The 24,256-nt window shown below is 48.8% G+C and overlaps 1 protein-coding gene across 1 annotated transcript in view; it reads left to right on the top strand.

The window, feature by feature from the left end:
• The window catches only part of sez6b (seizure related 6 homolog b), an 80,295-nt gene extending 56,039 nt beyond the window's left edge, over positions 1 to 24,256 (top strand). The window contains exons 6-16 of the mRNA XM_070828634.1: positions 2,979 to 3,147; positions 4,807 to 4,973; positions 6,359 to 6,553; positions 7,193 to 7,331; positions 16,036 to 16,232; positions 18,951 to 19,145; positions 19,952 to 20,143; positions 21,673 to 21,867; positions 23,493 to 23,528; positions 23,660 to 23,768; positions 24,109 to 24,256. Coding sequence (XP_070684735.1) covers positions 2,979 to 3,147; positions 4,807 to 4,973; positions 6,359 to 6,553; positions 7,193 to 7,331; positions 16,036 to 16,232; positions 18,951 to 19,145; positions 19,952 to 20,143; positions 21,673 to 21,867; positions 23,493 to 23,528; positions 23,660 to 23,768; positions 24,109 to 24,256 — 1,742 coding nt within the window. The remainder of the gene's footprint in view (positions 1 to 2,978; positions 3,148 to 4,806; positions 4,974 to 6,358; positions 6,554 to 7,192; positions 7,332 to 16,035; positions 16,233 to 18,950; positions 19,146 to 19,951; positions 20,144 to 21,672; positions 21,868 to 23,492; positions 23,529 to 23,659; positions 23,769 to 24,108) is intronic.

Raw genomic sequence — 24,256 nt, 5'->3', positions numbered from 1 at the left:
ACCAGTTAGGATGATGGTGGTGATGATATAAACCAGTTAGGATGGTGGTGGTGATGTAAACCAGTTAGGATGATGGTGGTGATGATATAAACCAGTTAGGATGGTGGTGGTGATATAAACCAGTTAGGATGGTGGTGATGATGTAAACCAGTTAGGATGATGGTGGTGATGATATAAACCAGTTAGGATGATGGTGGTGATGTAAACCAGTTATGATGGTGGTGATGATATAAACCAGTTAGGATGATGGTGATGATATAAACCAGTTAGGATGGTGGTGGTGATATAAACCAGTTAGGATGATGGTGATGATATAAACCAGTTAGGATGGTGGTGGTGATGTAAACCAGTTAGGATGATGGTGGTGATGATATAAACCAGTTAGGATGGTGGTGGTGATATAAACCAGTTAGGATGGTGGTGATGATGTAAACCAGTTAGGATGATGGTGGTGATGATATAAACCAGTTAGGATGGTGGTGGTGATATAAACCAGTTAGGATGGTGGTGATGATGTAAACCAGTTAGGATGATGGTGATGATATAAACCAGTTAGGATGATGGTGGTGATGATATAAACCAGTTAGGATGGTGGTGGTGATATAAACCAGTTAGGATGGTGGTGATGATATAAACCAGTTAGGATGGTGGTGGTGATATAAACCAGTTAGGATGGTGGTGATGATATAAACCAGTTAGGATGATGGTGGTGATATAAACCAGTTAGGATGGAGGTCATGATATAAACCAGTTAGGATGGAGGTCATGATATAAACCAGTTAGGATGATGGTGGTGATGATATAAACCAGTTAGGATGGTGGTGGTGATATAAACCAGTTAGGATGATGGTGGTGATGATATAAACCAGTTAGGATGGTGGTGATGATATAAACCAGTTAGGATGATGGTGGTGATGTAAACCAGTTAGGATGGTGGTGGTGATATAAACCAGTTAGGATGGTGGTGATGATATAAACCAGTTAGGATGATGGTGATGATATAAACCAGTTAGGATGGTGGTGGTGATGTAAACCAGTTAGGATGGTGGTGGTGATGATATAAACCAGTTAGGATGATGGTGGTGATATAAACCAGTTAGAATGATGGTGATGATATAAACCAGTTAGGATGGTGGTGGTGATGTAAACCAGTTAGGATGATGGTGATGATATAAACCAGTTAGGATGGTGGTGGTGATGATATAAACCAGTTAGGATGATGGTGGTGATGTAAACCAGTTAGGATGGTGGTGATGATATAAACCAGTTAGGATGGTGGTGGTGATGTAAACCAGTTAGGATGGAGGTCATGATATAAACCAGTTAGGATGATGGTGATGATATAAACCAGTTAGGATGGTGGTGATGATATAAACCAGTTAGGATGGTGGTGGTGATGATATAAACCAGTTAGGATGATGGTGATGATATAAACCAGTTAGGATGGTGGTGATGATATAAACCAGTTAGGATGGTGGTGGTGATATAAACCAGTTAGGATGATGGTGGTGATGTAAACCAGTTAGGATGGTGGTGATGATATAAACCAGTTAGGATGGTGGTGGTGATGTAAACCAGTTAGGATGGAGGTCATGATATAAACCAGTTAGGATGATGGTGATGATATAAACCAGTTAGGATGGTGGTGATGATATAAACCAGTTAGGATGGTGGTGGTGATGATATAAACCAGTTAGGATGATGGTGATGATATAAACCAGTTAGGATGGTGGTGGTGATGTAAACCAGTTAGGATGGTGGTGGTGATATAAACCAGTTAGGATGATGGTGATGATGTAAACCAGTTAGGATGGTGGTGATGATATAAACCAGTTAGGATGGTGGTGATGATGTAAACCAGTTAGGATGGTGGTGGTGATGTAAACCAGTTAGGATGGAGGTCATGATATAAACCAGTTAGGATGGTGGTGGTGATATAAACCAGTTAGGATGATGGTGGTGATATAAACCAGTTAGGATGGTGGTGGTGATGTAAACCAGTTAGGATGGAGGTGGTGATATAAACCAGTTAGGATGGTGGTGGTGATGTAAACAGGAACAGGTGGAGGTTGAACTTTAGGGTGAGGAGCTGCTGACAGGCTGCAGCAGACGTGTAAACATGGATCTCATCGATCTTTTTTCAGTGATTACAGCTTTAGTCTTTTTTAAATGCTAGTTGTGCCTTAAAGCCTGTTTAAACTTATATCTACACATCCAGAGAGGACAGGGCCTCTGTTTCTGATTTCCACTGCTGTGCACAATATTTGTTTCTATATTTGTGACTGTGTTTTAGTGTGAAGCCTCCATGTTTTAATTTGCTGTTTGCTTTTAACACTTTTGAACGTCTTCCTTGTTCAGCTGTCGTCTGGATAAATTCAGTCTAGTTTCCAAGGCACCGAGTCCATTAGTTCAACAGTGGAGTCAGAGCTTCCAAATGCCTCCTGCACAGAAGTCACATTAAGACCTTTTCAGTGGCTAAAAGGCTTCGTCTCTGCTGCTAGAACACCTTTAATGTGAGACACCTGCGAGAAGTGTTGAATCGACAGGAAGTAAAGAGCCCTGGAGAGACGGCAGAGAAGAAGAGACTGATTAGTGAGCTTGTGATGAAAAGAGAACGAGGGAGCAGCTGAATGCTGAGGATGACTTGACTCTGTTGTTCAGATGGATCAGTGCTGTGGACATGGTCATTATACTGAATTTACCACATGAGACTTGGTACCAGAAGGTTCTTCCTGCCCCCTGCCGGCCTCCACCAGCCTTTATGTGTTCCTGCTGAGCCAACAGTTTTCTAACGGATTTGATTCGTGCAGCTCTAACGTCGACATTAACAGCATCCTTGTCCCTTCTGGGGCCATTACTGTCTGATCGTCCGTACTGACACCAGAGTTCGTTTCAAAAACTTCATTTGTAATCTGTGCTCAGTAAGTTAAAGGGCAATGTGACATTTTTCATCCTGCTATCTCCTCCTTCTCTCTCAGCCGCCTGTGGTGGTTTGATCAGGAACGTCACCGTCGGTCGAATCGTCTCTCCTGGTTTTCCCAGCAACTACAGCAACAACCTGACCTGCCACTGGCTGCTGGAGGCCCCCGAGGGCCACAGGCTGCACATCCACTTTGAGAAGGTGGCGCTGGCTGAGGATGATGATCGGTAAGAAGGACACTCAGCTCTTCTGTGAGGATGGTCGGACATTATAAACAGAAAACCAGTGAACCAGTGAACTTTAACAGTTCCACTTTTCAGCACTGATTGTAAATCTTCATCTTCATTGATGTTTTGAGGGAGGAAACATAATCAGCTCAGTGTGTTTTAGTGAGTATATAAAATTATAAAAATACTTTTTGTAGATATTATTAAATATTCATGAATTGCTGACGTCACATTAAATGACAAGCTTTGAAATTCATTCATTCAAAGGTGCTCACACTGACATGAACATGATCTACAGTGAATGCTTCAGTGGAGAGTTTGTGGTATATGATGGTCAGGTCTACTCACTGACAACAGTCTGAATCTGAACGTCAAGACCTTCTGAACTGAGGACATTTGGTTATGTGATCTGAGTACATGTTCTGGTTACAGACGGCCGTCTCGTGCTCGTCCTCTCCACTCGTGCACGTTCCCCCACTTGTGTTCAATCATCGGGCCTCTTGTGCTTCGTACCCTCTGCTTTGTTCCTGAGAGCACCTTGTTTCCGAGGAATCTGCAGGGCAACGACTGGCTGTCAGTGCAGCTCATAGCGGTGACACTAGAGTGTCATTTTAGCAGCATGGGGCTCTCATTACAGAGGACTGAAAGGAAGAGCCACAGGGGGGAAATTAGCTGAATAATCCATTTTGTATACCAGCCAGTAGCTGCTCTGGGCTGCTCCTGCACTCCTGCTCCAAATATAGACCCCAGAGACACGAGGAGACATCTGGACAGCTCAGAGGAAACTGGAAAGATCAGACGGAAGTGATCACACGGAGAAGATGGAGCGCTGGCACGTGTGTAAAAGGTTGTGGTGTAATGAGCTGGCTTCTCTAAGAGAAGAGTTTCTTGTTAAAAGCCATCTGTTTTTTGGTCATCCTATACATACCACTTCTATGGCTTTGGCTATGTAGCTCCCAGAAGATACCGGACTCATCAGCAAGTCTTTGATGGATCACTGGCTTCACCCACAGACGCACCAGTTTACCATTAATAGGACTCAGACCAGGTCCAGATCTTTATTCGAGTTACCAGCTGAGCAGTTTGAGTCACCACATTTGTCGATAGGAGCCAATCCCAGCTGACAGTGGGCGAGAGCGGGGTCACCCTGGACTGGTCAATGTAGAATCTTAAAATATATATTATAATATATATAAATATATATAGGATCTATATTAAATTATATCAAAATAACACTGAGGGTGGTGACACACAGTTACATGCTACCGTTGCATTTCTAGTATAGATGAAACGACAAAAACAAGAAAAGATTTAGAGGAATTTACAGCATGCCCTTGAGACCGATCTGCCCACTGATTATGAGCTGATTAATGAGCACTAATACTCCGGTTTGGTCTCCACCATCTCCTGAGAAAATATCTGAGCTGCTGCTGGAAATCCAAAAGAAGGAGCTAAAGCAGGCAGAGAGAGTTGGTGATGATCCTCAGTGGGTCATCAGTAACACAGGGATACTGGAGCTTAATATGAAGTCTGCAGGTCTCTTTCCAGGGTTCAACCTGCACAATCAGACACGCTCCTTTAAACACCAAAGCAGCGAGGGCATTGGTTTCATCAGCAGGAAGAGTGGTGCTAAATGGTGCTTCGTTCCCTTTCTTCTAGGCTGCTGATCAAGAACGGTAACAGCATCGATGCAGCTGCTCTCTATGATTCATACGAGGTGGAGTATCTGCCCAACGAAGGCCTGCTCAGCACGTCCAGGCATCTCTTCATCGAGCTGACCACAGACACTGCAGGCACATCCACAGGCACTGCCCTCAGGTACCAAGGTAAGAGCGACAGGCAGCTGAAGGACGCCGCGCGGTGACATGGTTTATCCCAGGGTCATGTCCTCTGGGCTACTGCACCACCCCCAAAGACAAAGTGCTTTTAATCTAGTGAAATGTGGAAACACTATAAGATCAGTACTAATTAGATCCCAGCACTGATATTTAAGTGGTTAAATTCATCAGAGCTGTCAAACGTGTCACGTGGTCCACAGCTCCAAAGAAAGGCTAGAAGCTGTGTGTTGTGTCTCCATCGTCTTCATCACTTCTGTGTCCTCTGTCACATTTTCCTCATAAGTCTTTTTCTGAACATTGATATCGTGCGTCACTCTGAACTTTACCAGCTCATCACCACACCAGCCACATATCACAGACTGATATTTACAGGATAAACAGGTCTACGTGGGGCCATAATGTTCACATACATGTTAGTACCATGACTGAAATACTGCTGGGACGTTATGAGAGTGAATCACAGCCTCAGTGATCACTGAGGTGCAGAAGACAACAAAAGTAACTAACAAACATTTTTCACTGCCGTCATCCCAGCTACAGACATGTTATTGGCTGAATCCAAACACTGTGTGAGAGGTGCCTCTCTGCTCCTGTCACACAATGGAGGCTCTCAATGCATTCCTCCAGGAAAGTTTCTTTTTACTCTTTGCCTGCTCGGCTATGAAAGAGGCGAGGACAGTCTTTCAGGCTCACAGTGTTAACCTGCAGCCTCTTTGAGAACCTCGTACATAAGAATCCATGCTTTGTCCTCTTCCACGGAGCAGGGACTCTAATGGCCAGGGTGAGATATCACTTAGCTTTTCTTATCTTTAGTCCTCACATTTGTTGCAGCATTTACCATCAAATAGCAGCTCGTCTCTGGTCCTCGAGGACCACTTGGAAATACAATCAGTGTAATCTTCTTAGGCCCCCGCTTCTCTGCCACAAATGGGATTAAGTCCAGAAGGAGTAGCAGACCTCATTATGACCATTAACAGGACTTAATGCTGTTCAGCGTGTCCCCAGCTGATCTCATGGTCCCTCCTTCATCCTGACAAACATTCCCATCGTGGTGAACAGCTGACCTCGTCCATGAGCCCTCGCTCAGACGTTTCTAACCGTCACTCCGTCTTCTAAAGTGTGTCCATCAGGAAAAATGTGCAAATTTCTGCAATTCCTGAATTAAAGATTATTTTCATTGCAACTGGTCCTACACCAGCTCTAAAATGTCCAGGACACAATGCAGGATGGTGTTCCTCTACCACCGTGTTCATGTGACGTTACTTGAAGGGGTCTACACACTGTGTGCTTGTTAACAAATGTCTACAAATATGTAACATATCGTTTATGGAGACGCTAACTCGTCCCCCTCTGAAAATGTGTCTGTGTCACAGGCTTTGCAGCGGGCCACTGCTACGAACCCTTCGTGAAGTACGGTAACCTGACCAGTAGCGACGTCACCTGGGCGGTGGGAGCTGTGGTGGAGTTTGCCTGTGACCCTGGCTATACTCTGGAGCAGGGGTCCGTCACCATCGAATGCATGGACCCCAACAATCCCCAGTGGAACGAGACCGAGCCGGCCTGCAGAGGTCTGTGTGTCTGTGCTGCTCAGAATAATCCGTCTGTTGTGCTCCATCACATAGAAGGAAGCACTTTCATCCAAGTGAAATAAGCAAACCACATGTAGTGAAGTGAAACTCTGAGCAGGGACGAGTGTGGACCACAGTTACTGTGATGTTAAATCAGAAGCTCAGATTCAGTTTCTGTGCCTATGGAAAGCACTCGGTCCTCCTCAGAGAGGACACACCTTCCCCTTGTCCCCCTGTTGGTGTCTGATCTATCAAAGTGTGTCCAAGACGCCTAAACACAGCAAACGTGTCTCTATATGATGGCCAAACCAAACAGGGTGAGTTGTCCATGCGCTATGTTGGGGACATCTTTTAAAGCCCATATAGACCACAGTGTGTACAGCCTCTGAGCCATCAAACCTCAAACCTCAGACTGGAGATCCTGTTTTATCATCGTTAGACCAGACGGTTCCTGATGTACACCTTTAAGCTTCTGTATAAACTGACCTCACATTGATTCCTGTGTGGCCACTTGTGTTTAGAGAGTCCCTGAAGAGGAACCTTGACAGTCAGCCCCATTTTTCTGTGTGGTGATGAAGTAAACGTCACACTGAGAGCTGCCTGTCCTCACATCTGTGTGTGTGTGTGTGTGTGTTCCAGCTGTGTGCAGTGGTGAGATCACAGATTCAGCTGGAGTGGTTCTGTCTCCAAACTGGCCTGAAGCCTACGATAAAGGCCAGGACTGCATCTGGGGAATCCATGTGGAGGAGGACAAGAGGATCATGCTGGACATCCAAGTGTACGTATCCACCTTCCACATGTGCACCCTGACCCCCCCCCCCCCCCGCCCGTCCTCCCCCCTCAGTATGCATGAAACCACATCATTTCAAAGCCTCTTTGAATCAAATCATCACTAAAGCCACTTCATCTCCCACACGCCTACGTGCACCAGTCCCCCGTCTTCAAACAGCGGCAGAGAAGCGGTTTGAAGATTAGAAAGAGCCGCCGCACCATGACTGGTAAAACACATTAAAAACACAACATGCTGCTAATGAAAGAGCGCTCAGCTTGTGAATGAGATGCGTAAGTGCCAGACAGACAAAGGTTAATTAGGTGCAGCGGAGAAAACTAATTATATCAGGGAGGGTTTGTTTGGCAGCCCCCCCCCCTCAAACCGCTCCACCACCACCACCACTCTTCTCACTCCTCCCCCCACTCCTGCGTGGAGTAGAGGGAGCAAGTGTACAGCATGGGAGAGTGTGTTTGCTGTGATTGCGGAGCCAAGGTGAAGACAGAGAACAACACACCCGCCGTGTCACAGCCCGATAAGTCAGTCAGCCGCACAAAATCATTTGCCATTTGCAAGCAAATTAAAGGGGGGGCTCATTTGCATGGGTTGCATCTTAAGCTCTGTGTTTTCTCTCTCTTTGTCTCCCCCTCCCTCCTGAACAGCACCTGCGCTCCTGTTGTACTTTAAGAAGCGATGATTAATGGTTTCCTCTGGTTTCTGAAAGGAAGTCTGTCAACATAAGTAATTGCTGCTGTTGGTTTAGCAGAGCAGTGATCTCAGGAAGAGCAGAGTGAAGGTGGGACAGTACAAACAACAGCAGCTCCAAGCTCACATTTATCGTCAGCTGCATCACATCTACACTCCTGCTCCAGCCTAACCACGGGGGCTCCATACAAGTACAACACTGTCAGGTTAAAAGAGGCGAGATAGCAGCCAAACAGGATCCAGTGACCCTCCGTCTCTGGTCACATGGAGACCATGACGTCTTCACGGCATCATTGTTCTCGGCTACAGTTGCACTCGGGGCTCCGCTCGATGAATCCTCCTCTGCAGCTGCCTCTGCTGCTCTGGTCTGGGGGGGTGCATGTCCGATGAAGCCATTAGTCTGAGCTGTCTGTACAGAGCCGAGCACAGGTTTTTACCTGCAAACAGCCATTTTAGCACGAAACCACTGCAGGTGAAGTGTAGATCAAGATCACGTCATGACCGTGTCGGAAAAGGAAGCTATGAATGAATGAATGAATGAATGAATGTCTTTATTGTCATTGCAACAAGTACTCAGTACTTGTAAACTTAAAGGTGCGACCTCCTGTAGGTGCCATAAAAAGTAGAAAAGAAACACACATGAAAGCAGCGCAATAGATAGAATAAACAGTGTATAAGTACAAAATAAGTGAATATCATCCACACCCAAACAACACGGCACTTCACAAGATTCCACTCAGACAGTGTTTAGTGCAGTTGTGGCTCTTGCAGAGAAGCTGTTTCGTGTTTGTTCTGGTCTGTAATGTCCTGAAACGTCTGCCAGAAGGTAACAGTTCAAAAAGGGAGTTTGGAGTGGAGCGGTCCTGCAGGTATTCTTCTCAGGGATCAGCAGCTACTAAAGGGCTCCTCATGCACTGAGAGCTTTGGCTGCCAACAACAAGAAAAGGGTGCAGTGCTTTCCTGACATGTCATGACTTAAATCCAGTCCCAGTTCATTCAGATGAGGGAACAGACGCAGACAGACAGTAAATCTACATGACGGCTCCGTGCCGCCATCCTTCCCTCTGACAGACTCCTGAAGCTGGACACCCAGTCAGAAACCCCAGAGGACACCCTGTGACTGTGACAGATCAGGTGTTGGTGATGGAGGCAAACTGCCATCACGTTATGTGACTGCGTTCATTTATCCAGACGAAGACTCACCTGACACAGGTGACGTGACGCCCTGAGCGGGTTGATTCACTCTCCAGCACAGGGACCTCTGAGGGCTGCCGGCCGTCAGGGTCGTTTACAGCCTGAGAGGAAGTTTAATATTTGGAGTTGTTCTTGTTTACGCTCATGGGGTCAGAATTTGTGTATTGTGTGTGTGTGTGTGTGTGTGTGTGTGTGTGAGTGTGTGAGTGTGTGTGTGTGTATTGTGTTTGTGTGTATTGTGTGTGTGTTTGTGTGTATTGTGTGTGTGTGTATTGTGTGTGTGTATTGTGTGTATTGTGTGTATTGTGTGTGTGTATTGTGTGTGTGTGTATTGTGTGTATGTGTGTGTGTACAGGGCCAGGCTGTATAAAGTCTGCAGCTCAAACTAAAGTCGAGGTGTCAGCACACAGTGGTCCAGTCTGGTGGGAATGTACCACGACAGAGACTTCCACAGGGACAGTGGCTGTAATCCAGCACAGAGCCTCCTCGCCGTCTGAACACGTGCCTCGCAGGTGTCTCAGCATTTATATGAAGCTTATCAATAGCAGCTGTTCCCCCTCAGCCCTCTGGGTAGACGGTGTGCAGAGATATATGAGGCCTTTAACAAGGTCCCTGGGTACGGGCTCGTCATGTGCCGCACAGACACCGGTGCCCCCGCGCACTTATCTGCTGCTCCGTCTGTGTAACGGCAGGAGGGACATTATCAGCGGCATGTATCAAATCACTTTTATGGATGGCCTTCAGATGAAAGAGGAGGGAGCGAAAGGTGTGATTAAAGTGAAAATGAGGGAAGTAAAATGAATGAAACCAACCTCTGTGCCTCAGAACATGGACTGCTGTCCGCTGCAGCGCCCCAAACATTTTCAGATGTCATATACTGTTCATAATTAAAGGAGCAGTCCCCCTCACGTGTCGTTACGTCGTAGGCTGATGTCAGTTTCAGATGCCTCCATGAAGCTTCCCATGAGGACGTCCTACATTTCCCAGCATTCAGTTCCAAGGTGAAGCAGCAGACAGGTGTGACAGCGGGTGTCACTAGAAATAACATCTTAACTTGTGTCACTTTGGATTATGACTCCTTTCACTTCCTGTTTGGTGATGATGGTGGGCTGAAACACGAGGCTGAAGATGGTCACCACTGTAGCTGCTGAACACCAGCATGTTAGCATTTAGCTCAAGAGCCCAACCTCACAGAGCTGCAGACAGGACAGGACCCGTCAGCTGGATCGACCAATCAGGCTGCTTGATACTCAGATATTCACCCTGATGTACGAAGCAGGACAAAGTGGGGCTGTTGAGAGAAAGTGGAGAGTTGGTCAGCAGTAGAATTACACCAATGTGAGCAGGTCACGTTGACCCACAGCATAATGGATGTGGCAGGTGTAGTCACGCTGCCTAATGCTGCAATGATGCCGCGACTGAAAGTTTTCTAATTGATTTTGCGCCAAGAGCAAAAATCCAATTATTGGTCGTGTCCAACGTGAGCTGTTCACAGCTCCAGGTGAAACTGTCGTCTTCCTCAGAGCCGCTGTGCTTGATGATGTAATGTGGAGGGTAAATGTGGCCAGAAGACACTGTAGGTTCCTGTTGGGGGGGTCCAGTGTAACAGTTGATGTCAGTTACATTGTTGTACCTGATAACATCATGATCAGAAGCACATGATGGACTGAAGCACGTTTCATCTAAAGGTAAAGGTGAAGTCAGCCAAAACAGTCAAACAGTATTCCCCCTGTGTTGGGACTGTTGGGGGGGGGGGGTAGCAGATCTGTTAGGTGAACAGTCGGGGTAAAACGTGATGGCAGCTGGTCCCGGGGGCCAGGCCTCTCTCAGCCCTGTTTTTTCAAATTGAACTAAATCAAATTAGTGGCAGGGAACAGAGGCTGGGATTGATTTTTCTCTGCAGATGCACCGCAGAGCCGCACAAAGCCTCATTTAGCTTAATCACAACAAATTTGGTGCCAGACGACAATATTTCTCGGTCTGCGTGGCTGAGAGCAGGTGAGAGGCTTCATCCGTTAGCAATCAAAGGAACGTGGGAGAGTTTAGGAGGCGGCGTGGCTTCACCGCAGGACTGCAGGGCCACGCTTCCTTCTGCTGACGACGTTCAGCAAACAGGAGCCCTGAAACTCTGAGGTGGGAATATTTTAGGCTCAGTCAGAGTTATTTATAGACTGTGGCTGTGGATATTTGATGATGTGCTGTAGCTCCTCTCTGTAGCCGTTGTTTGATGCTGTGAAATCAACACATTAAAACCCCTGACAGACTGATTTAGAGTACTTGGCTCAGAACAAACTAAATAATATAGAGGAAATAAGAGCTGTGTGTGTCTGACAAGCTGCTCGTCTACAACGGAGACCTGAGAACAAGAGAACACGAGCAGCCCAACAGAAACACCCACACAGTAAACAGGAGTCATAAGACAATGAGATATTAAGGCTGTAAACTCTCTGACGGGGGCGTGTGCGTCCACTTCCAGCACAGTTTGCAGTCGATCCTGTTTGAAATGAGCGTCCTGCCTGGAAGGAGCTCACACGTCTCTCTACTGGGTCGTCTAGTTATTGGGTTTAAATGAGGCGGTGTGAGGCTGGCTGGAGACAGTCAGGGCGGGGGGACAGCCTGGGGCTATAAGATGGTATCATCAGCATGGACAGCTGCCCGCCCTCGTTTGAGAAACAATCAACCAACCAGAACTCCTCCACAAGGGGGAAATCCTCCTCCTACATGGAGTTAGTTAACGATGCAGCTTCATTACTGAAAGAAACGTCCTGCTAGCAGCTGTCATGTTCCTCAGGTCACTTTGTGACCTAAAGCACACCAGAGCCGCTCACACCGTCCTGCTGCCTGCAATACTCTGTAGAGCACCAAATGTGGATCAATACGCCGCTGAAAATAGTCCCAACCAAATGTAACAACTGTCAGGCTGCTCAGGAAATTCTTTTTTAGAGATAAAACTGTAGATTTGTGTCGTCAGGAGGAGCCAGTGGACGGGGGTTTAGCGCCGCAGACAGCGTAGGGAAGTCAGAAAGTGTTGGGGGGTGAACTAACACAGTGCCGATCTATTTATGGGATGTGTTGGTACTAACAGCAGCCTCAGGTGATCTGCCCCTGACTTCCACTGTCTCACTTTCCATGTGGAGTCAATACGTCTCCTCCTAGGACTGACTGGGCACCGGCTGACATGGTGTCAGGATGAATGAATGAGTGTGTGTGTGTGTGTGTGTGAGTGTGTGAGTGTGTGTGTGTGTGTGAGTGTGTGAGTGTGTGAGTGTGTGAGTGTGAGTGTGTGAGTGTGTGTGTGAGTGTGTGAGTGTGTGTGTGAGTGTGTGTGTGTGTGTGTGTGAGTGTGTGTGTGAGTGTGTGAGTGTGTGTGTGTGTGTGTGTGTGAGTGTGTGAGTGTGTGTGAGTGTGTGAGTGTGTGTGTGTGTGTGTGTGTGTGTGTGTGTGTGAGTGTGTGAGTGTGTGTGTGTGTGTGTGTGTGTGTGTGTGTGTGTGTGTGTGAGTGTGTGTGTGTGTGTGTGAGTGTGTGAGTGTGTGTGTGTGTGTGTGTGTGTGTGTGTGTGTGTGTGTGTGTGTGTGAGTGTGTGTGTGAGTGTGTGAGTGTGTGTGTGTGTGTGTGTGTGTGTGTGTGTGTGAGTGTGTGAGTGTGTGTGTGTGTGTGTGTGTGAGTGTGTGAGTGTGTGTGTGTGTGTGTGTGTGTGTGTGTGTGTGTGTGTGTGTGTGTGTGTGTGTGTGTGTGTGAGTGTGTGAGTGTGTGTGTGTGTGTGTGTGTGAGTGTGTGAGTGTGTGTGTGTGTGTGTGTGTGTGTGTGTGTGAGTGTGTGTGTGTGTGTGTGTGTGTGTGTGTGAGTGTGTGTGTGTGTGTGTGTGTGTGAGTGTGTGAGTGTGTGTGTGTGTGTGTGTGTGTGAGTGTGTGAGTGTGTGTGTGTGTGTGTGTGTGTGTGTGTGAGTGTGTGAGTGTGTGTGTGTGTGTGTGTGTGAGTGTGTGAGTGTGTGTGTGTGTGTGTGTGTGTGTGTGTGTGAGTGTGTGTGAGTGTGTGAGTGTGTGTGTGTGTGTGAGTGTGTGTGTGTGTGTGTGTGTGTGAGTGTGTGTGTGTGTGTGTGTGAGTGTGTGAGTGTGTGTGTGTGTGTGTGTGTGTGTGTGTGAGTGTGTGTGTGAGTGTGTGAGTGTGTGTGTGTGTGTGTGTGTGTGTGTGTGTGTGAGTGTGTGTGTGTGTGTGTGTGTGTGTGTGTGTGTGAGTGTGTGAGTGTGTGTGTGTGTGTGTGTGTGTGTGTGTGTGTGTGAGTGTGTGTGTGTGTGTGTGTGTGTGTGAGTGTGTGTGTGTGTGTGTGTGTGTGTGTGTGTGTGAGTGTGTGTGTGTGTGTGTGTGTGTGTGAGTGTGTGTGTGTGTGTGTGTGTGTGTGTGTGTGTGAGTGTGTGAGTGTGTGTGTGTGTGTGTGTGTGTGTGTGTGAGTGTGTGTGTGTGTGTGTGTGTGTGTGAGTGTGTGAGTGTGTGTGTGTGTGTGAGTGTGTGTGTGTGTGTGTGTGTGTGTGTGAGTGTGTGTGTGAGTGTGTGTGTGAGTGTGTGTGTGTGTGTGTGTGTGTGTGTGTGTATCACACCTGCTGATATCACGGCTCTGCAGCTCCTCCAGAGAACCTGCAGGTCGGGACTCATTTATTCATTCAATCCTCTCACTCCTGGGGAGGCACTAGAATATGTATCAGGCCCAAGTTTGGCCCAGAACCAGGACCAACCCCCCCCGTAGAGAGCTGCTGGGTACTTGCCTGGTGGGACCAGAGGGTTACAGTTACAGTCTGAGGTTGATTTGTTCAGAGGGACGTCGGTTCCACTGTAGGAGTCTAAATGTGCGTCTACAGCTGGTTCAGCCTGTGGAAAGACAAACAGCCCCCCCCCTCCCAGCTCTGGTCTGCTCACAGACTCAGTCGCTTTTTGATAAAAAAAAGAAACAGAAAATAAAATAATAAACTTCTGCCGTGTGTCGATTCCATGCACGCCTCTTGAACCTTTGATTTTCCAGCATTCCCATAGTGATTAATAGCTCAATCTCAGACTGGCTAATGAGTTTTATCAGGAGCCGCTGGTGATTAATTAGCAACAGCAAAGAGCATGTCACTGCTTTATTCTGGCTAAGCCATTTCTTCCATGCTCTAAATCTTCTGTCTACAAAGAGATAGCTCAGCCCCAGGTGACACTTTCAAACAGCTTCACAGGCTCTGGTCCGATCGGCACAACAACACGGCCCTCTGACAGAGAAACTGACAGACAGTGTGTTTATCCGTCCAGCTCATAGAGGGGGGGCGTCTCTGCTGATCCCTGTCACATGGTGGTGGGTGCTGTCAGTGACTTCATGATGAAAACATTTCCTAAATGTCACCTCTCACCTCTCTGACATCACTGATGCTCGCTAGATTGGTACTAATGATGTACACCACCCGCTGCAGAGCCCCCCCATCTCGTCCCGTCCCGTCCCGTCCGTCTTACATCCCAAACCAGTCTGTGAACGTTCCAGTCAAGCTGACAAGAACTTGGTGGGAATTCGGCTTCGTTGAGTTCCTGTCAGGAGTACACTTGTTCCTGAGCTTTCTGCTGCAGGTGGACGTGTGTGATGAAGGAGGGGTTAGTGCCACCTTAGAGGGGGGGGGGGGGTGTTTTAGGTACTGGGAGGATGGAGGCTGTGCTGAAGCAGGCGGGGGCCTCATGTTCTCAGTCCACTGCTCTTTCAGCCCAGGAGCCTCACTCTCATTGGAGGGGGGCACTTTACAGCTGGCTCTTTGTCCTGTGGCCTGTGATGGTCTGGATCTCCTGCCACATGACTGTGGCCCTTTTTCCCCTCACTTCGCCTCCTAGCTGTCAGCTGTCAGTCAGGGTTGTTGGTCCGTGTCACCAAAAGGTAGCCCCCACCTCTCCATTCATCCAGGCTTTCTGGTCGGGGAATGATTTTACTGCCTTTGTGAACAGCACATCATCAATCATACAGCAAGTTCAGTGTGAGGAGACGTCTGCTGGGGCCAAACAGAAGAAGAAGTGGTGCTCTCGTCAGCTTTAAAGTAAAAGGAGCAAACAAAAGAGTGTAAAAGACGGCAGTGAAAAGCTGGAAGTGAACCTCCAGGTGGTGACAGTCAGTACAGATTTTATAGTTTCAGTCTCCTGGAAGTCATTTCTGATGACCTGACGCTGTGTAATCGGAACAGCTAAACATAAGTACTAATGTGGCTCAGAGGCAGAGCGGGTCGTCCCTCAATCAGAAGGTCGGGGGTTCGATCCCCTGCTCCTATGGGGTCAGCATCAGTGTGTGAGTGTGTGTGAAACAACAGTCTCCTCCAGCTCAGAGTCCTGTGATGTAGAAAGGAGCTGTACCATTTACCAGTCAAAATAATAATAGGATCTCAAATGTAAGAGCTCACCTTGTCTGCAGGCACATCATGTGATGGTGACAATGATCTGCTCGGGGGCAGGAGCCAGTCTCCCCCCATGAATGATGTAAAAGTCTCTCTCGGTAATCAGTCCCCTCGCTCTGACCTGGTGTCATCGTGGCCCTTTTTGTGCAATTATTGTCATTTAAAAAATGCACGAAGACGTTGTGAGGTGCACCATTAGAGTCCCGCTCTGTCCGACACCTCTCCTGGGCTCTCACAGGGTAATGTATGCGTGTGCAGGGTGTGTTCAGAGGTGGCGTGGGGCCCGTAGGTTGTGACCACGTCATTCACTGCCAGAGAGAGTTTAAAGGTGAGAGCAGAGAGCAGCTGCTGAAGAGCTTTTCACACCATAAAGACTCCACTTCACTGTGAGACTCTCTGCGTGTGTCTCCTGTTTCAGGCTGAACGTCGGGAAGAACGACCTGCTGACCTTCTACGATGGAGACGACCTGACAGCCAAACTGCTGGGGCAGTACGGAGGATCGAAGTCCCGCTTTAAGCTCTACACCTCCACCGCAGACGTCACCATCCAGTTCCAGTCCGACCCGGCCACCAACGTCTACGGCTACGGCAACGGCTTCATAGTCCACTTCTTCGGTAAGCCCCCCAGTGCTCGGGGGTGATGTAGAGGTTCGAGTGTGTGGGTCAGAGTCACTTTTCATGCTGCTGTTGTTTTTGTAATAAAAGTTTGTGGGTGTTTAGTCATTTCATCATCAGACATTTAATTCAAAGAGGAAGATAACAGCTTTCATTTTAGTCTACTTTTCAGCTGCTGGGGGGGTGGGGGGGGGGCTTCCTGCATCATGAGCTGGTGTGAAGCTACAGCTTTAATAACACACAGTGAATTCCTTCATTTTACTGTGTCGCTGGCTCTGTTCAGTCTAAAACACATTTATATGTACATGTATGTTAAGATGAGTGATGAAGGTGTGACTGATGTCAGACGTGATGATGAAGACTGATGCAGATGATAGTAAAAGGTGACAGCAGGCCCTGAAGCAGGTCTCTGTGCTGCGAGTTTGGTTCATGTATGTGCAGCAGCTCAAAGTGCTGACTGAAGCAGAACAGAGATCAGGCTGTGGTGATTAATAAAAACACTCTCAGCCAATCACACGCCTGGTCTCATAGCTCAGAAACAGCTGAGCCAATCACAGTGAGGCAGGACGCAGAAAAGAAAGGACCCACATGTTTGTTCAGGCAGTGTTTTACAGTGAGCACACAGAGAAGTGGTGTGGACTAGTTAGTTAATGAAGGTGAACTAGTTAGCTCATATCATGGTGTAGTAACTGTTGCGACAGCAGCATCAGCTCTGTGGTCATGAGACACACTTTTTCTGAAAAACAAAGTTGGAAAGGAAGTAATTATGCAGAGGATTAACGAGCCCCGGTTATCTGACGGCTCTCTCGTGAAGAGTTTTAACGTGTGGAGGTGTGTGTGTGCTGATTCTGCAGCAGCCTGCCGTCATCTACATATCATCTAATGACGTAAACCAGCGAACAGCCGAGTGTAACAGCGCTGAGATCGGAGCTGCAGAGTCATCAGCATACGAGTCCTCCTGCTGTCAGACGGCTGCAGGGACTTAATGAGCTGAAGGAGTCAGTCCGTCTGTAGGCCGACACAGACAGACTTCCTGAGTCTGATACCTTCTCTGTGCCTCTAACGTCCCCAGTGACACTGGGCTCCCCTGCATGTTTGTCATAGAGAAACAACCAAGGAGACAGACCTGAGCACCCCCCAGGGGTGGACATGTCATGAACAGTAGTCTAGACATCAGTGGCCGTGGAGCCTGAGACTCTCAGAGCAACTGAGCACCACTGTGCCGTCGGTCTGTAGTCTGTGCACCGTCCAAGACCCCTCACAGAGGGGGGGGGGCAATGTCAAGGTCAGGAAAGTACCAACAGTGCTGCAGCGCTGCCTCTGCTTGTTCCTCCATCGTCTGTTTTCATAATGTTCAAGTCCGAGCGCGACCTGAGAGCTCCTTCTAATGTCCATTATGTTCCCATAGGTCAGCCCCCACCGTCACTTACATCCACTGCTCAGCATATGTGCAGGAAGTAGCCACGCCACAGATGACATGTCTGACCTTCGTACAGGAAACCAGAGGCCTTTTTATGAGACATAAGCACAGCCTCTACCTAACCATGACTCAACCTTAACCGTATCTCAGCCATAGTTTGTGTCCACCGCTGCCGTCCGTCCCTGGTCTTCAGCAGCCCTGCAGGGAGCATGAAGACAGATGTGGCCTGCTGCAGCCCCCGTCTCTCTAGAGAGGAACCATCTTCACGTTTTCTATGTGCTGATGGAGCCAGTTCACCTGTGATGCTTCATGTCGTGTAGAGTAAACGTGGTCTGTGAAGAGCACCTGTGGTTCTAACAGAGCGCTGCAGCGTTGGCCAGGTTTCATGAGGTGAACGTCTCATCGTGATGAAGCGTGCCGTTTACACACCTCATACTCCAAATGTTGGACATTAAAAGATATGTGAGACACTAAAAACATGATGAGCTCCCAAACTGAGCTGATCGTCCCGAAGTATGGTGATGAATACGTGTGGACCACACTGAATTCTGAGGTACGATTAAAGGAATAGTTCAACATTTTGGGCACTGTACTTACCTGCAGTGGGGGTGTGGTTAGCCTAGCTTAGCACACAGACTGGAGGCGGGAGGAAACAGCTGACAACAGCTCACAGCGTCTCATCACAGAACAAAGGCTCAGACATCAGGCACCTGCTGGAACTAGAACAGCGTATCCCTCCACCTGCGCGCTGCGATCGGTCCCGACCCTGACAACCCCCCAGTGATGACGGCTGAGACCCTCCCCATCAGTAACCAGCACACTTTATCTGATAAGAGTTAATGAATCCAGAGGGGAGGAAAGGCTACAGAATGTAAAGCTTTATATCTGTGTCTGTCGTCCTGAGCAGAGGGCCTGGGACTGACCCGTCACCCCCCAGGAGGACTTTATTATAGCCTGACGTCCGTCACGTCGTTCCATCCTCAGCCGCTCACAGACGTGTTTGTTCTTTGGCTGGAGCTCAGTTAGAGAAACAGAATAAAGATTTATATACAGAGAGAGAGAGAGAATCAGTCTAACAGGATGAAATACCTAAAGCCTGGTGGGAACAGTTTGACCCATGGGGGGCTCTGGGAGGGAGAGACCATGTGATCGTCACAGTTATGATGGTTCATCGTCTGAGGAGCATGAATGATCAGATTTACATGGCAGTCAGGAGGGTCGCTGTAACCACAGACACTCACTTCCTGTCTTCCTCTTCCTGTCTCTGTCTGACCCCCCCCCCCCCCCCCCCCCCACAGAGGTGGCCCGTAATGACACCTGCCCTGAGCTTCCAGAGATCTCTAACGGCTGGAAGAGCACGTCCCACCCTGAGCTGGTTCAGGGCACCGTGGTGACCTACCAGTGTTACCCCGGTTACCAGGTGGTCGGCGCCGAGCTGCTCATGTGCCAGTGGGACCTCACCTGGAGCGGAGACCTGCCCAGCTGTGAGAGAGGTGAGTACGGACACACAGCCAGAGGATACATGACGGAGATCAGGCCCCACGTGTTGATGCTCTGAAGATGTTCCACCTTCAACACTGGTCCCTCCTCCTCCTCCTCCTCCTCCTCCTCTTCCTCCTCCTCCTCCTCCTCCTCCTCCTCCTCCCCTTCCTCATCTCCTCCTCCTCCTCCTCCTCCTACCCCTCCTCATCTCCTCCTCATCTCCTCCTCCTCCTCCCCCTCCTCCTCACCTCCTCCTCCTCCTCCTCCCCCTCCTCATCTCCTCCTCATCTCCTCCTCCTGCTCCTCCTCCTCCTCCCCCTCCTCCCACTCCTCATCTCCTCCTCCCCCTCCTCCTCCTCCTCCCCCTCCTCATCTCCTCCTCATCTCCTCCTCATCTCCTCCTCCCCCTCCTCATCTCCTCCTCACCTCCTCCTCCTCCTCCTCCCCCTCCTCATCTCCTCCTCATCTCCTCCTCCTGCTCCTCCTCCTCCTCCCCCTCCTCCCACTCCTCATCTCCTCCTCCCCCTCCTCCTCCTCCTCCCCCTCCTCATCTCCTCCTCATCTCCTCCTCATCTCCTCCTCCCCCTCCTCATCTCCTCCTCACCTCCTCCTCCTCCTCCTCCCCCTCCTCATCTCCTCCTCATCTCCTCCTCCTGCTCCTCCTCCTCCTCCCCCTCCTCCCACTCCTCATCTCCTCCTCCCCCTCCTCCTCCTCCTCCCCCTCCTCATCTCCTCCTCATCTCCTCCTCCCCTCCTCCTCCTCTCTCCCCCCCTCTAAGAGACACAGTTGACACTAACCAGGCCTTCCTCTCTGTAGTGGTGTCCTGTCCTGACCCAGGGAAGGTGGAGCACAGCAGGCGGGTGCTGTCAGGCCCCCACTTCAGCGTGGGTTCAACCATCCAGTACGTCTGCAACAAGGGCTTCACCCTGTCTGGGAACAGCCTGCTGACCTGCTTCAACCGCGGATCCTCGGGCCCCAAGTGGAACCAGAAGCTGCCTCGATGCCTGCGTACGTAGCGGACCCATCTTCTCACCTCCAGATCTGTGACAGCCAGCGCTGTAATGTGTCAGCAGAACAAGGAGAGGTCTCAGTTGGGGGCTGGTTTTGGGAAGTTTCTGAGATGATCTGACAACTGGCCACCGAAAGAAGTGACTGGTCGGCTCCTCTGGGATGTTAGAGCTGTAGGCAGGGATGGTACCTGTCACTCTTCATGTGACCAGTCAACATTACATTATATTATATTATAATATATTATTATTTTATATTATTTTATAATACATTATTATTTTATATTATAGTATATTATATATTAGTATACTATATTATAGTATATTATATTATATTATATTATATTATATTATCATTGAAGCCTCTGTGGGCCACCAGGGGGGCCTCAGACTCTTATTCTGCACTAATGTATAGTTACTAACAATAAAGGCAGATAATTAGCCTGGTTTTGAAAGGAGGGGTTCAGCGTCCCACAGTGAGAGTGTTCACACTCTATCAGCCACGTTTCATCATCCAGCTGTCCGGTCTGAGGAAAGTGAATATCAGCTGTCGCTGGCTTCACTTCAACACTTCAACATCAGATAATCTTACTAGACGTGTTTCTGCTGTATCAGGTAAGGCTTCTGATCTGGGCTCCTCTGTTCAGTAACTGTGGTGAAGGGCAGTATCAAGTCTTCCTCCACCTCCTGCCTCTCCTTTTGTTTCTGGAAACTCTGTCCAGCTCAAAGTGCCTCAGTCTGGTTCAAATATAAGCAGCCTTGAAGGCATTAACCTCATTTGGATGAAGGCCTCATTCTCTGCTAGCCTACTTTCCAGGTGGAGACGTATTGTACGATGGCAACAATTAATCCAACAGAAATGACTCTGGAGGGGACAAGCCGGGTCATTGTTATGCATGAGATGGAGGTCAGGAGAGAGATGATAATTATGTCAGAAAAAGGGAAGCCTTCACGGCCTGCAGGAGGACTGTCAGTCAGACATCAGGACACACATCCTTCCTCCTCTCCGAGCACACGCAGCATCTTTTGGCGTCAGACTGACATCTGATCATGTGATCGGACCGTGGCTCAAGCTGCGCTACATGTGGTGGAGAAGCTGTTTTTATAGATGTGACATGGTTTTAACGTGATGTCAGTGGCCACATGTCTCACAGTCACGTTTAACTGTGTTTGACCTGCACAGCAGCCGAGCCGTGCTGCTGAGTGGGATCAAACTAAGTCTGAACCCCCCCGCTCTGGTATTCTCCTACAGTAAAGATGAACAAACGCAGTGTTTGAAATGAGCCCCAGATCTTACTGAGCCTTGTCTGAGCCCACCTTCATCCTCATCCTCATCCTCACCGTCTGTCCTGGAGGTTTCAGCTTGATGGTAACCACACAGTGGGGGGGTGGGGGGGTGGGTGGAGCCTGTAGGCAGACTGTGAGTGTCCACGACATGTGTTCAGGACAGCCGTCCTCCTCTGGCCCCACTGGTGAGCACATGAATCACTAACACCACTGTACCTGTGACCGCTTCTCCTTCTACTCCAGCTGAGACCTTCGAGCCCTGCAGTCACCCGGGAACCCCCACCTTTGGGATCCCCAGCTCCAACAAGCTCCACTTCCAGGCCGAAGAGACGCTGCACTACTCCTGCCTGACCGGCCACCAGCTGCTCGGTGAGCCCGTCCTCCACTGTGTCCCTGGACACCCGTCCCAGTGGAGTGGGCTGCCACCTGTCTGCAAAGGTGAGGAAGTGCAGGCTGAGGTGTGATCTGCACCATCAGGTCATGTTCAGTCCCACAGAGGCTCTGATGTGATGCTTCTCAAAGGGACACATCAATAAAACAGACCAGCGAATGTTTTGTAGCTCCACTCCTCTGGTTTCAGACTGTTTTCATCAAAGCTGTGCTAAACATGGATGATTTCAAAGAGCTGCATAGACTTTGAATGGTTGTTCACGTATTTACCTGCTGGCCTGATTCAGATGCTTCATCAGGAAACTAAAGCTGCTTCAGTTAAGGTCAAAGCATTAAGACTCAGCTGAGTTTATATTAGGTTGCACTTTTCACGTGTACTCGTGAATGTGGCTGAAATGGACCAGATTAGATTTTTGGTTTCAGTAACTAGTCCAGTCAGTTATCAGCTCTACCTGTTACCTCCTGAGCTTCGGCCTCAGCTGACGAGCGTTTCAGCAGCGTCTTCACCGTCCCCCTCGGCCGCCCACCCCCGTCAGACTGCTCATACACAGCAGTGAGCTTCTCGTCTGTTTTGTGTCTGTGTTCCCAGAATGCCGTGCTGTCGGAGCTCCTCGCTCTGCCTCCGTGTTTCCTGAGTGAGGAACAGATTCTAAATGTCAGGTTATTTTACCAGGTAGAACCAGGAAAATAGTTTTGTTGTGAAAAAAGACTTTTGTCATTTCTGCAACAAGCAGAGAAACTAATTCCCCGTCTGTTTTCACTCGGCCCATATTTCCTTGTTTTATTGAATCACAGCAGTCACGAATAATTCTTCTCAGTACATTTTCATATGCTGATGACAAAATGATGCTGCCGTGTTAAATCATGTAAATTCCTGGCTGCTTTGCTGCCTTTTGTTTCCCAGAACCAGCTCCTCTGCAGCCACATAAATAAAGAGCCAGACCCTTTAAAGTGTCCTGATAGACACACTGAATATTTCCTACTTGTTTTCTCATTGTGCCTTTAAAGCTGGGTGCTGCTGTAAATGTTAACCTGAACACGTGCTGGAAAGATTAGAGGACATTAATCAAACGTGGAGGAGCTCTGAAAACCTCCAGTGTGGTTCATGTTTGGCATCCAGTGAGAGCGTTTGGCCGGAGCCTGAGTAGATGTGAACGTCTTTAATCTTCAGGATCGTTTCGAGCCTCCTCCACAACACTTTGACAGGCTGGAAGACAAATTCAAAAAACAGGAGAGGAGCTGACCAAGAAGAGCAGAAACACACGGATGATTATGGGATGATTATCACTTCATATTACAGCTCACTGTAAGGTGGTAACCAGTAATTAGTAAGTCAGCTAACAGGAGCTATGTGAGCGGTCACAGCTCAGTGCAGAGAGCCGGTCGTTATCACAGAGGGAACCTGAACTATCCCTCTTATTACATGGCTTCATACTAAAGAGAGCAATGACACACAAGACACTGACTTCATTAATACATGACTGTAATGTGTTGAGTGGCTTTAGTTGCTCCTGATGTTAGACAGACACCTACCCAGCAGCCACAGGTTTCACTGTAACATGTATTCAGTCTGGTCCCACTGTGAAGTCACTCAAACACACCTCAGTGTCTCTGAACACGTCGGACAGAGAGGTCTGTGTGCTCACAGTGTACCTCTGCTGTCTCCTCCTCAGGACGCCCAGCCGAGCACGCCGAGCGCAGGCTAGACGGTAAGAGACCACCTTCACCGCCCGGCCTGTGTTTCTGCTGATGCTGTGAATATTAATGATTTATTCTGTTCCTCTAACATGTCACCTGTCAGTGAACATCATCTTATACCCCCCCCCTCTCTGTCCATCAGTGTCCACTGCAGACCTGAGAATGGAGGGGGCCCAAGTAGCTTTAGCTGTCTTCATCCCCGTCATCGTGCTCCTCATCCTCATCATTGGGATCTACCTCTACTTCTCAAAGTAGGTTCACTGACCAGTGGGGGGGGGGGCATGTGATGCCTTTGTGTGTAAATGTGTCTTCAGCCCCTCTTCATTTGATCAAACACTGATGAACAAGCTTTCTGTGAACTGTAACCTGTACACTGTTGGATTTGAGCCTCACTGGCCCCCCAGCCTGACCTCAGTGACCCTCAAGCCCACAGCGTGACCCAAACAGAGCAAACAGTCAGACCCAGACGGCAGAACGGTCGTCCACAGGTGATGCCCCCCCCCGCGCTGTGGGGAGCGTCCTCTGCACGAACGCTGCTGACCGCAGGTGCAGAGGACGAACCGCCGTCTGACTGTGTGTGTCTGTGCTCAGGGCTCAGAGGAAGCCGGTGCAGCCGTCCCTGTCCTCCAGCTTACCCTACGAGAACATCACTGCTCAGTCTGCATTCGACAGCTCCACGTACGACACAACGGTGAGTCAGCAGAGTCTGTGTCCACACTGCACCGCTGGTCTGTGTTGA

This window comes from Pempheris klunzingeri, chromosome 4, assembly GCF_042242105.1.
Source record: "Pempheris klunzingeri isolate RE-2024b chromosome 4, fPemKlu1.hap1, whole genome shotgun sequence".
Taxonomy (NCBI): domain Eukaryota; kingdom Metazoa; phylum Chordata; class Actinopteri; order Acropomatiformes; family Pempheridae; genus Pempheris; species Pempheris klunzingeri.
The sequence above is the reverse complement of the archived record's forward strand: the minus strand, read 5'-3'. Positions and strand labels throughout refer to the sequence as shown.